General features: G+C 42.0%; 1 protein-coding gene across 22 annotated transcripts in view; it reads left to right on the forward strand.

Annotated features, from left to right (window-relative positions):
• ADGRL3 (adhesion G protein-coupled receptor L3) overlaps positions 1-13,771 on the forward strand; it is a 548,667-nt gene that overhangs the window by 386,930 nt on the left and 147,966 nt on the right. For all 22 annotated transcript variants that reach the window (XM_081176098.1, XM_081176093.1, XM_081176095.1 and 19 more), the window contains one exon: positions 6,062-6,247. In XM_081176098.1, the coding sequence (XP_081032224.1) occupies positions 6,062-6,247 (186 nt within the window). The remainder of the gene's footprint in view (positions 1-6,061; positions 6,248-13,771) is intronic.

Here is a 13,771-nt window from a genome sequence, read left to right on the forward strand (position 1 = left end):
GTGTATCCGTTTATTAAACACTTAAATGACAGGCAGTGTCAGAGACAGTATTACACAAATCCTATGTAGAGTAGAATATGCTCAGTTTCCATCACTACAACAAACTTCTCAAACCATATTAAACATGCCTTCTTTTTAGCCAAAACCGCATCTTCTGTACCTTCATCATTGGACAGATAATGCTTCATTGCATCCTTTGAAATTCCTACTTCTTCTTCTTTTCTTGTCTTTTCTTTTCCTTTCTTCTCTCTTCTTCTTCTTCTTCTTCTTCTTCTTCTTCTTCTTCTTCTTCTTCTTCTTTTGCCTGGTTGTTACTGAGCTAAGACAGATTCATAACTGAACTGTCAGTATATAATCAATAAGAACTAGGGACTAGAAATCACCACTGATACAGGGTGTAAGCAAGGAGCAAAGCATGCTTTGTGTTCATATTTTTCTTTTCTTTTCATTAGTGTGGTATGTCTGATGGGGTATTTGTGCAGTCTGAAAACCTGCTTCAAAAAAAACCTTGATTGGGATCTCCAGTTGTGAATGGCCACTGTGCTTACTTTGCACACACTTTGTCTTTAATTCAGTTTATTGTTCGTTGCTGCACTGTGTTGCACTGTATTCCTAATTAACGGCTTCTCCAGCCTATCAGGGCTTCCTCCCAATCCAAGGAAGGGCATACCAATAGTTCTCTGGACGTTTTCTGCCTATGAGTCTCCAACACAAAGGGTGCGAGCTGACAAAGCTATATGATCACTTGGGAGAGAAGCATTTATTCGCTCAGAGGCTCTTTGAATTTTCTACCGCAGTGCATCAGACTGCCAAAGTAGTCTGCCGCATTTCAAGCTGAAAACTGATGCCTTTCCAGCCATCCACATGGCAAAATGCACTTCATATCTCTTGTTCAGAATCCTGATTCAAGGGTATCAGATTAATAGGGGGTCACATAATTTCCTATAAATCCTGATGCATTACACTCCAGATCCGTTTGAATTATTAAAGTTTTTGGACTCTTGGTTGGCTTTTCATGAAAGATACCCTTTAATATTTGAATGAAAAGGTTTTAGCTTTGCCCCATCTTCATATCCAATAACTTCCATTTCGACCATCTTACTCATACATTCATTATGACCCAATTGAGAAGATGATAAATCACTGGGAATTGAGGCTGTGTCCGTATGCTATTTGTGATAGGCTCAAATAATATTTAATCTCCCTCCCATCCTTAGAATATGGTAGGGGCAGCAGTTATTATCTTCTAGGATTTTAAAAAAATTATTGCTTTAAACCTCTTCCTATTTGGCATGAATTTAGATGCGATGGGGATTGTGGGGAGTGTATGTCGATATCACTATCTTGACATACTTTCAAAAAAAGCACCATCGCTTTTTCATTTCCTGTTTCCACACCTCTCAGTCTCAATCAGAATAGGGTTTTGTCTTGTCTTGTTTTGCATTTCCTTTCTCTCTTTCCCTTGAGTTGTGGAGCTATGAGGGATCTGTGAGGAGCTCAGCGTCAGCCCGGGTGCAGCAGCGGAGGCAATCTGACGTTCCTGCTGCTGCCCTCGCACTGCACTGACCTTGCCACACGGCTTTTCCGTGTAAGTGGCAGGCATGCATGGTGTCAAGAAGTCAGGTGCACGACTCCTGCCTCAACTACCCATGGTTGATACACACCTTCCTATGCTTAGAAAACTAGAATGTTGGGGAGAAGGCAAGGTTGGAACGCTTCTAGTTTTGTGTGGGTACAGAAGTGTTTTATAATTCCATTTCATCATGTGAGCCGCTGCCTGCATTCAGAATTGCGTGGCAAGGTCCCAAACCCTCCCAGGAAGTGGAATAAAGACACATGAAACAGTGTCTTAGGTAAATGGGTGAAAAAGGCCACAACTTTATTGGTTACAGAATGTGAGTGGTATTGGCTTAGGCATTGGAAGCCACACAACTATATCTGACAACCGCCCGTCTGCCGGAGTCTTGGAAGGGTTAACCACCAGAAGGGGGAGCCCTGCTGATGCACATCAACTAGGAACTCCCCCAGGGTCACCGCTAGGGGTCGTGCCATGGCCCTAGCCCCCCCCCCCCCGTCTGGGGCTTTGGATGGGAACCACACCCCTCAGATTTCTTTAACGGAATACCGTTGAAATAGGAGGGGTAGGTGATGGCCACTACCTCCCCTCACCTTCAACCTAATACTCCAATGCCTAACCGCCAAACCTTACAAAGTTGTGACGAACTGCTGCGAGGTAGGCGAAAAACCAAATGGCCGGTGCCAATTTGCCAAGTGGAAAAAATTCTTACCAGGTCCCTGTTAAAAAACAGGCGAGCAACCAAAGTCCATAGCAAGGAGATAAAGAGCCGAACCTAAGGGAGTGGAGGACAGGAGAACTGACCAAGCAGGGAGAAAAGGAACATGTCCTTGGCCGTGGGCAGTTTAAATAGCCGGCGCCACACCCCCGGACCGTCCGGATTGGACAGCCTTGGGTTGACGTGGCCAAGGACCAACCAAAGGCGCAGGGGCTTTCCCGCCCCATGCGCATGGGGGGGGGCTTGCTCCCAGCCCGCAACATCATCTCCCCGGGGACAGGAAATGGCTTTGGCATAGCTCAAGACACATTTTTAGCCCTTCTTAATGAATTGCCAAATTAAAACAAGAGCTTTGTAATTTTTGTGAAGCTGCCTGATACTGCGTCAAACAATCAGTCCCTCGCATAGGAATTTTAGTGGTGGCTGACGTAACACATGGTTTCGTAAATTAGGGATGGAGGGATGAGCCATCAACAAATAACTGCGTAGAATATATTAGTTCAGGGATGGAAAGTTCAGCGTGGTGTGATCGAATTTGTTTTTACTGGAACTCCAAAATATACCAAATGGAGCAAGAGCCAAAATGGTGGCCATACACTGGGTTGACTTATGTTTACAAATCTGAGTGGTTGGTTTCTTTTAAGTAGTCCATGTTCAGTCTGAACAGAAGGACACTGTCTTCAAGAAGGACACTGACAAACTGGAACGTGTCCAGAGGAGGGCAACCAAAATGGTCAAAGGCCTGGAAACGATGCCTTATGAGGAACGGCTAAGGGAGCTGGGCATGTTTAGCCTGGAGAAGAGGAGGTTAAGGGGTGATATGATAGCCATGTTCAAATATATAAAAGGATGTCACATAGAGGAGAGAGAAAGGTTGTTTTCTGCTGCTCCAGAGAAGCAGACACGGAGCAATGGATCCAAACTACAAGAAAGAAGATCCCACCTAAAGATTAGGAAGAACTTCCTGACAGTAAGAGCTGTTTGACAGTGGAATTTGCTGCCAAGGAGTGTGGTGGAGTCTCCTACTTTGGAGGTCTTTAAGCAGAGGCTTGACAACCATATGTCAGGAGTGCTCTGATGGTGTTTCCTGCTTGGCAGGGGGTTGGACTCGATGGCCCTTGTGGTCTATTCCAACTCTATGATTCTATGATTCTATGATTCTATGATTCTATGAACATGATCTGAGTGTTTTATTTTGTCCCAGGACAGTAGCTGGGGTCTGTCGGTTATTTTCTTCATCAAATTTGGGGTGGAATGCACATTCCTAGTAAATAAGGTGGTTCTCTTAGTGAAGTCTGCTGATTATCATATAAATCCTCTTAAAAGCAGACTTCAAACCTGGACCCCAAAATTAGAGCATGGTATTTCAGTAGTAGGTGTAGTGGTTTTGACTTTGTGGAGATGTCTTGGAAATATTAACCTAGTTTGAGAGTGTTGACTATACCAAGAAGGCAATGGGGTTAATCAGTGCTCTTGGCTCTGGGATGGCATTTACATAGGAAGATAACAATTTGTTTTCTCTGGGCATGGCTTTGTCTCATATTGTGTGATTATCTGCCAAAAAAACTTTATTTCATCTTGGCAAAAAAAAAAGCATTTATCCTTGTTTAGCTTGAGACTGGATTCATGGATTTGATTCAAGTTGATGGCCAACATCTGGTCTTGATCTTCTAGTGATGTATTAAGGTTTCATCAATGAATCCTCTTAGAACTCTTAAAAAGTCCTTTCTTTGAAAGGTTTTGGGTGTACTTGTGATCCCAAATGGCAGTGCTGAAAAGAGAAACTCAGAAAGGTTGTGTTGTCACTTTAGTGCTCTAGTTTGTCATGGTTGTGTGCCAAAGGCTTATTGAGTCATCCAGTTTGAAAATGACTCTTCTAGGTGTTTGAAGTACATATTTTCCCATTAAGCTTTTTTAAAAAATCTACTCAAATGTGTTTTCCTATTGTGGCAGCTACACAATTGTAGAGATTATTCAGGATCCAGCCTTCCGTCGCATACATGGTGAATACAAACTGCTCATCTTTCTAGCTTGTTTCTGTGGTGAAGCAGCCAAAACAATCAAGAATACCCCATGGGCTATGTAAAATGATTTCTGCCTATTGCTAATCTGGGGGGTTCTGAAGTCATGTGCAGGTCTTCTCTGAAATAACTGTGGTAGAATCTACACAACATATAAAAAAACGCTGTGAAAATTGTAATAAATTGTAAATGTTTATTTGCAGCTGCGTAGATGAGTCCTGTGATAATCAGCCCCTGCATCTATTTCAAAACGAACATTTGTTTCACAAATAATTAAGAATAGTCTCCAGGGAGAGTCACTGTCTTCACCAAACAGATGTCCTAAAAAAAAAATATCTGGTGTTTAGAACTGTGGTTACTTACCCCTACCACACCAAAAACAACCCCACATAAAAAGGGTTTTAAATAATTTTTAAAAATTAAAAAAACACACACATTAAAAAGCAGTTTAAAAGAATGTAAACAGTATTCTCTGCCGGGCAACAGCCGTCTTTTTGTAGTCTGTCAGACCCTGCCCTAGGCCTGGTGGAGAGAGGCAGGAGCAGGACTCTCAGACTCTCAGCAGATTTCAGTCTGAGATCCTCTGATATAGATATTTCCCCCCATAAGGTGGTTCTAAGCACTAATGCTCAAAACCATCCTTTCAGTTTTGTAACTGCACATCAGGCTAGTACCGAGAGAAGGAAAATAAAGAAGAACTGCCACTATATTGTGCCTCAATCTACTGTGAAGTTTCACTGCTAGTGCTGATTTATGAATCTCAACAGGCGTCCTTCTTTAATCAAAGGCATCCTCCTTTAATGGAGAAATTAAAAGGCAGTTCCTGCCTGTTGATCATCTTCAGCCTTGGCAATGGAAAAGAACAAACACAAAAGGCATCATCCAAAAAGATAAAAATACATTCTCAAAATGACTAAAGAGGGAGGGTATTTATGCATAAAGAGGTAATAAAGCTTTACTTCTATATATACTTACCTGGTAGTAAATCTCCCAGAATTAAATGGGACTTACTTCTGAATAGGCATGTATATGATTTTGCTGTAAGGGAGGCTGAGTAAGGTTATGTTGTTGTTGTAGCTGTAGTTGTAGGTTAATTCATGATAGTCCCAAGAAAAGCAGCTAACTGAGTGGAGGATGACATCTTCGGGTTGTAGAAGACTTAGAATTTTTCAGAATTGATTTTATAATTTAAGACATTGAAATAGAGCAGTGCTTTCTAAACTTGACTCTCCAGGTGTTGTTGGACTACAACTCCCATCATCCCTGACTACTGGTTTTGCTAGCTGGGGGTGATGGGAGTTGTAGTCAAAAAAAAAAAAAACAACAAGTGGAGGACCAAGTTTTAGAAAGCACTGATGCAGAGCATTAATGAAGAACATTTGCATATACAACTAAAGCCTGTTATGACGCTTTTTTACATAAATACAACCAAGCTGTGAATCAGGAAATCCTTGGTTTGAATCTTGTTTCTGTCCTGAACTCACTAGGTGGCCTTAAGCCTCTAAGCGCACGCGCATGAATGTGCTAAATGGGGAGGTGATAATACTGACGGACTTTACAGGGATGTTGTAAAGATTATAACCCGATAATGTACGTGAAGCACTTCAAACGCATGAAAGCTCTAGGCAAATGTTGCTGTTGTGAAGCTGTCACGATCCCAAACCTCCCTAATACCAGAGCGCAAACTCGGTTTTTAGCCGAGGCAGTGAAATATCTTGACGCTTTCTCGCATTCTTTGAACCGTAGTTGAAATCGGGAGAGACAGCTGCCAACGTCGCTAGAGAACTTGCCGAGCAAACCAAAAGCCACCTGAACGCCGGAGACATCACCTACTCCGTTCGCGCCATGGATCAGTTGGTGGGTTTGCTGGACGTGCAGCTGCGAAACTTGACACCCGGCGGAAAAGACAGCGCTGCGCGTAGCTTAAACAAGGTAAGTAATACATGTAATGGCCAATGAAGCCACCGCCGTCTTTGTCTTTCTCTTCTGCTTTTCGCTGTGAGAAGTCCTCTTGCATCTGTCACGGGAGCTGAGGACCTCCGCACTCTGCTAACTTAACAGATCATCTTTTTCTTTTTTTAAAAAATAAAGTTTTTTATTTATACAACAAGAAAAAAAAACCAAATACCAAATTACAAAAATAACCATAGACACATAATTTTCTTAGCAAACAATAAAACATCTATTGGTCTTAACACTAAAGACCCAACCCGTCTATTCCATATTTCAAATTCATATTACTTATTGCCAATACACACTTTTATCATAATTAAACTTATTCTCAATAAATCTAATTTCTTATATCTACCTTGCAACTATATCTGAAGTTCCTCAACTGCTGCAACAGAATTTAAACTACTATATTTATTTTTCAGATATTCTTTGAAAACCTCCCATTTTGAAACAAATTCCTGTTTTGATTTATTCTTCATTTTTTCTGATAAACCGTCTAATTCGGCATATTCTGTCAGCTTTTGGATCCAATCTTGTATAGAGGGGGTTTCATTACTCTTCCGTTTTGCTGCGATCAAAACAGATCATCTTTGGACTCCCTGCGAAATATTTGTTTATTCCAAGAACAATTCGGGCTTCGGATAACATTAGAATGCAGGGCCAGCGTGAGACAGCTCTTTGTAGCTTTGTCCCAGCGGATAGTAGGAGCGCATAGCAGAATAATACTTCCCTGGCGATGTATATACTATAGAGTAACTTGAGAGAGCCGTGTTGGCAGCGCTCCCAGAACTATAGTGGCCGTCTGAGTAACTCCTGCACCAGTAGGCATTGCTGGAGGAGATAAAAATCAAACCTATAGGGAATAGGCAGTTGCAGCCTGCCTCCCCCATCCTTTTCCCCTCTTCCAGATTAGTAAGAATTTTCCTGTTGAGAATTCTGAAGGCTCTGACAGCAATATGCAGCGGGAACTGAAGGTGGCTGAAATCTCAGCTTATTTTTCCTAAATTTTGGGACTGGGAATGTAGTGAGTATGAGTTACTCGTGCGTAAGCTGGTGCCTTTCTCGGTTAATTTCCCTAGTTAAACCTTTCTGACTGCGCAGCCCCTTCTCATCGTGGCTGCCTCAGTCACTGGCAGAATCCGTCAGTGGGCGTTTCTTGAACCTCTTCCAACATAAAAGTTGTTTGACACCCAGTCTCCTCCTCCTCTCACTGCGCGGGAGTCTTCTGCGCAGGGAAGGCGTGGGCAGCGGAGGACCTGGGCTCTCCTCACTGATGTCCAGTGAAGAGTCCTGGAGCCCTCTCTCCACTTCCCCCGTCTGCCCCCCTTTATCCCTGGTGTTGCGCTGATTGGCTTCACCCTCTACTGAGCTGTTTCTCCCCCTGGTGCTGGGTCCTTCGCCAGCATCATCTGAGAGCCTTCCCTTCGCCTCTGGCTCCGATGTCAGTTCCCTGACAGGGAAGAACAGGGGAAATTAACAATAGTGAAGAGGAAACAACAGCAGATAGATGGGGAAACAGCCAGGACTTTCGTCCTCCCCATATATGCAGTTCTGTTGACCTCGATGTTCTCTATCTGTTGGTGGTGGACAGCGCCAGACCACTCGATAGGGGAAATGTAGCAACTGCCTCAGACAGCATTCTTTCGGGCCCTGATTGCTTCTCCTATTCCTTTGGGAAACTAGGTGGGATATAGTTTTTTAAAAAATGATTCATCATAATGAGCTACGGGTTGTCAGCTCGTAAAGGAGTGATAAAAGATAAAGTGATAAAAGAAAGGTCACCAATGAAATTGATCAAAAGCACTCCTGTCTGTGTCCACCACAGGTTGAAAAAATGTAATAAAAAGAAGAAGATCTAATTTAAAGGCAACCCAAGATCTGCTTTGATCACCGTAATCTTTTCTGGATTGCTTTAGTTTGCTTTTCTTAATTTTCTTTCGCCACCCTAACTTGGAACAATTAAGAACCAAGACTATTGTCCTCTTGGATAAGTGGGAAAGGGTAGGGTAGTTGGGGACATGGTGTTACACCTCTTCCACATACAATATGGAATAGCAATGGAGGGAAAGACTCACTAGCGTGGCTTCCTTTGAGAGTGACCCACGAGGTTGCAGTGAAAGTTTAGCCACGGTGGGCAATCTCCAGCGCCACAAAAATAGATTTCCCTTCCTCCCCACTGCAGGCCCTTCATGCACACCCAAAATCTGATCTGGAGGGTTGCGGAACTTTCCGGACCACATATTTTTGGGAGGGAGGAGTGCAGGTGTGGGGCTGCAGTGGAAACGGGAGGAAGGAAAAGTCTCACTGTGCAAGTGGAAATCGGTTGCACAATCAGACAAGCAGTTGGATTTATTTATTTAATAAAATGCATTTAAAAAATCTATGTACATAAAATACTAACCCATTTACCTTAACAAATAAAAAGCTTTGAACTCAGTTGGACTTACTACTGCATAGGCATGTAGAGAACTGCGCTACCAATAAATTAGAGAGATCAATTAAAATATTTTATCATTTAAGAAGATTACTTGAGCATTAGGTTTTCCATTTATCTTTGATACAAATTGTTAGAAAAAATAAGGGTGACAGGTCCCATTTTAGAATGATTTGTTTTATTTATTGTTTTATATGCTGCTTTGCATTCAAGTGAATCCCAAAGCACTTTGCAAAGTAAAAGCAAAAACAAAAGGGACATTCCTTCTTCTGTTTTATGCGGGAGGGAATCTCTTCCTTCTGTTGCAGAATTATAATTGTGTCATTATAATTCTGAAGAAAAAATACTTTTTTCCTTATCCATACACCAGTTTTGTATATCTAATTAATTGCTGATGACTTAATTGTAATTAATAATCATTTGTCAATTGAAATGCATTTGATTAATTGACTGGGATGAGGTCTAAACTTATAGCATGAAAATCGAAAACCAATGGCTCTGCTAATGTTGTTGGAATCCAATGTATGCAGGGACAACGGTTACTCACCCCTGTCGCTGCAGAGGTTGAATATCAAGGTGGAATAACAGACTTTATCACTTCATACTGCAAGCGGAGGATACAGTGGTGCCCCGCAAGACGAACGCCTCACAAGACGAAAAACCCACTAGACGAAAGGGTTTTCCGTTTTTCGATGCGCTTCGCAAGACAAATTTCCCTATGGGCTTGCTTCGCAAAACGAAAACGTCTTGCGAGTCTTGCGATTTTTTTTCGCTTCCCCCCCTTTTTCTAAGCCGCTAAGCCGCTAATAGCCTTTTAGCTGCTAAGCTGCTAAGCCTTTAATAGCCGCTAAACCGCTAATAGCTGCTAAGCTGCTAATAGGGTTGCTTCGCAAGACGAAAAAACCGCTAGACAAAGAGACTCGCGGAACGGATTAATTTCATCTTGCGAGGCACCACTGTACCATTTTTAATGACCCTGTGTTTTATATGGCACATGAGGGAGAAAGGTTTTCTTGCTAAGGTGCTTTTTTCTGTTTGCAGTGAGCTTTTTCATGTAGGGCAACATTAAAAAACATGACACATACACACACCCATTGTATTCTGAAGTGGTACAGTCCATTCTGTTACCTCCTCCTCCTGCTGCTTTTGTAGTTCAGTCCTAAGACATTTAATTGGCTGCTAGTCCTTGGCGAAGTCATTGTGGGTCAGGTTCTTGCATGGCCACTGGTTTGTGCCACTGCTTTAACAGTACCCAATAACCCATTGCCTCCAAAGTTCTGGAGATGGTGCAGTTTCTCTTGTTGATCTGCATACGGGGACCGTCTAATAAGACCACGAAAACAGTTTTGTTCTCAGAGCCTAAGCAAAAGCCAAGCTAAAAAAAGATTAAGAATGTTTTTATCATCTAGGTATGCCTGGAGTTGCTAAGCAACCCTATGCTCAATTATGTTGCTTGGAAACGGGAGCTCAGATACTGGACCGTGATTTACTGGGTTATCAACACTCAAAGATCCCCTGGGGAGCGAATGGATAACAGCCTCCTTAAGAGGCATAGACAGCTTCCCTGTCATCATTTAAAATGTTATAGAGCACCAAAATTAATAATAATTGTGAACGGCATGATAACTGGAAAGCAGCCTCTCCTTACAAATTTTTATTAGCCAGGAAAGGCAGAGGTGAGCATGTGGTTCGAGACATTTCCCCTGTCAATACGTGAGCAGGAAACAATCCATGGCTTGCAGCTCGGACATCATTACAACCATGGTCTCCTCATCACACTGAATGCAAAGATTCTGCAGCTATATCTGGACCAGACTCGGACACAGCAATGTCTGTCTGGATGTGCATATCTCACAGAGCCATCATTGCATGAGACTTCAGCACCAACTCCAATGTCATCTCAGCCAGTGATTCTCATTAGGCAGAAACGTGGCCTGTGGAAACCACTGACTGCTCCTGGTGCGCAGCGTCACAAACACACTTCCAAGCTGGTAGAGTTCAATGGGCAAAGATTAAACCTTTGTGGATAATGTGACTCCACCACCTTATCTGACCATTGATGAGTGAAAATCAACACAGTCATTACCCTAGTACCACCCAAAGTAAGACAGTATTCCCTCCTTACCTATCATAAAGGTAAAGGGATCCCTGACCACTAGGTCCAGTCGTGGCTGACTCTGGGGTTGCGGCGCTCATCTCGCTTTATTGGCCAAGGGAGCCGGCGTACAGCTTCCGGGTCATGTGGCCAGCAGGACTAAGCTGCTTCTGGTGAACCAGAGCAGCGCACGGAAATGCCGTTTACCTTCCCGCCGGAGCGTTATCTATTTATCTACTTGCACTTTGACGTGCTTTCGAACTGCTAGGTGGGCAGGAGCTGGGACCGAGCAACGGGAGCTCACCCCGTCATTGCGGGGATTCGAACCGCCAACCTTCCGATCGGCAAGTCCTAGGCTCTGTGATTTAACCAACAGCGCAACCTGCGTCCCTTAGTATTCCCTCGTATTTGCAGTCAAAGATACAGGGCCAGCCCGCCCATGAGGTGGGCTGAAGCAGCCGCCTCAGGTGGCAGAATCTTGCAGGGTGCTGCCCCCACAGATCACCATCTCACAAAAGTTCTCTGAGATCTTGTCAGAAGAACCAGTTGCCCGACCTCAGTAAGCAAGGCTTTGGTGGTGGGGAGGGTGCCAGCAGCTTCTCGCTTCACCTCAAGACAGCGAGACAAAGAGAACATGGCAGTTGTACTTACTGCTGTCTGGTAAAGCATCTCATTAGACAGCTTTTTATGAGCAATTTTAAAATCCAGGTGACTCTAAGAAGTCCTGCTATAGTGGCCCCATGTTAGGGGTCAGTCAGCTGAATCACATCCCTCCATTATAACGAGAATTTGAGGTGGGAGAATAGGTCCTACTGTATATAGTTTGAAAATGGCGTGGTGGACTACTTTGAAGTTTGCCAGTGTATTATATATAAGTTTGAGGGTGGAGGAATAGCTTATTTGAGTAGGCTAAATGTTTGACAAGGCACTCTGGCACAAAACAATTTGAAGGGAACACCTTCTCCTGTTCAGACCTGCTCAGTCACTAAAGTAATCTTCTTAGGCTCTCTTGGTTGTGGCCACACTTTGCAGAAACTCATCTTTCAGTGACCTGGCAGAGGACTATTTTTCTTGTGGAGCCCATTCTTTGGAATAATCTTTTCCCCAAAGAAAAGGGGCTTACATTGTACCTGTTTAGTGGGGCCTTTACTGGCTCTTGATGCCAGCCATTTGGTATATCATTTAAGTAAAATATTGTATTGGGTATTCATGCTACTTAATTTATCTTGTTGTTTTATTTTAATGAGATTTTAAAAAAAACACCTACATATGTTTTCAAAATAGATAGATGATAGATATAGATATAGATAGATGATAGATAGATGATAGATAGATAGATAGATGATAGATAGATGATAGATAGATAGATAGATAGATAGATAGATAGATAGATAGATAGATGATAGGTAGATGATAGGTAGGTAGGTAGATATCCAAGTAGAAATATACAGTACATAGAAAACTGATATATGTGTTGGGGTGTTGGGCTGAAAGTCAAGTGGTTAAACTCAGCACAGGGGAAAAAAATTAATTGCTTTGTTGGAATGATTCGCCATGACATAGTCGGCCACCATATTTTTTTCCACATGGCTCACAGAATGCTGCTGCTTCAAAGATGGAGAACCTGTGGCCTTCCAGATGTTGTTGGACATCAACTCCCAGCATGGAGTTGATGTTCATTCGCTTTGCTGGCAGAGGCTGATAGGAGGGTCACATGTTCCTCACCTGCGTTGCTGAAATGAGCCACCAAATTCGCTGGCTCTAAATTGGGGACCTAGTTTTGTTTCAGCACCCTTGATCAGGTAAGTTCCAAGCTGCTGTCTGGTTCAAGGAATAGCAGTCATACTTGCTTCTTCCAGACAGGTTGGAAGATTATCAGGGATTAACATTAATTTATAACAGACACTGTGGAGATGGTATTTTTATTTTTAAACAGTTGGAATAAAACTGCAGAAAAACCTCCTGAACCTGTAGCCTTATCTTTCACATCAGTGAATTCCATGTCCCCTCTCATTAGCTTTGAACTATTAACACCTTTTAGAATTACTTTATTCTCTCTTGTTTAAGAAATGTAATTGCGGAAAGCTTTTTAAACTAATTTTCACATTCTTATAACATTGCTTATGATTTAACAACAAACTCATTATATTCCTTTATTTTTTTTTTCTTTTGCTCATCATATGGATAGTGGCCAAATGATTTACCTATCTTGTCAAACAAATATTTATTTTGAGAAGTCAAGCTGTTTATATATTTTATATGTTTCCAAATACTTTTGCTGTTCTTCATTCGCCTTCAATCTGTCATATATTTCCCCAGATTGTGTTCTGTTAGGCAGATTTTCTAACTTTCTGATAGCTTGCATAATTAAATCCTTTAATTCAGATTCCTGCCTTATAAGTTAAATCATCTAAAATAAGTTTGTTTTCTCAGCTTGTTTAAAAAAACAATATAATCTGCGTAAATTGTGGGTTCTGTTGCGGCGTTCAGCACATTGTTGATTAAAGCAGAAGGGGTAAAGATTAGTTCTTGAATATGAAATAGGAATTGAATAAAATGTATAATCGTAATGAGTTGGATTCAGAGACGTTCCCACTGAAGGGTTGGATGGAAGATGACTTTCCTGTCCCCACCCAAACCTCTCCCAATATTCATTTTTTAAATATGAATTTTATTAGTATTTTCCACACAACAACAACACGAAAGATATCAAAAGATAACAATACACAACACACAAAAATCAACATTCGGAAACTAAAAAAGACAACAAAAACAAAACAAAAAACCAAACAAATCCATATCTTACAAGTTAATATTATAAACACTAAAGCAGCAACAACAAGACATTGACTTCTATCAATCCCACAGCACCTCCTTTATCTCTCATTCTGTCTTCCTGTTTTCCTGTTTTCTTTATCCTCTCTATCCTAACATCTAGATGTAAAACCTTCTTTCATATCCTTTCACTTCACAA

The sequence above is a fragment of the Podarcis bocagei genome (assembly GCF_964188305.1).
Source record: "Podarcis bocagei genome assembly, chromosome: 17".
Lineage (NCBI taxonomy): Eukaryota > Metazoa > Chordata > Lepidosauria > Squamata > Lacertidae > Podarcis > Podarcis bocagei.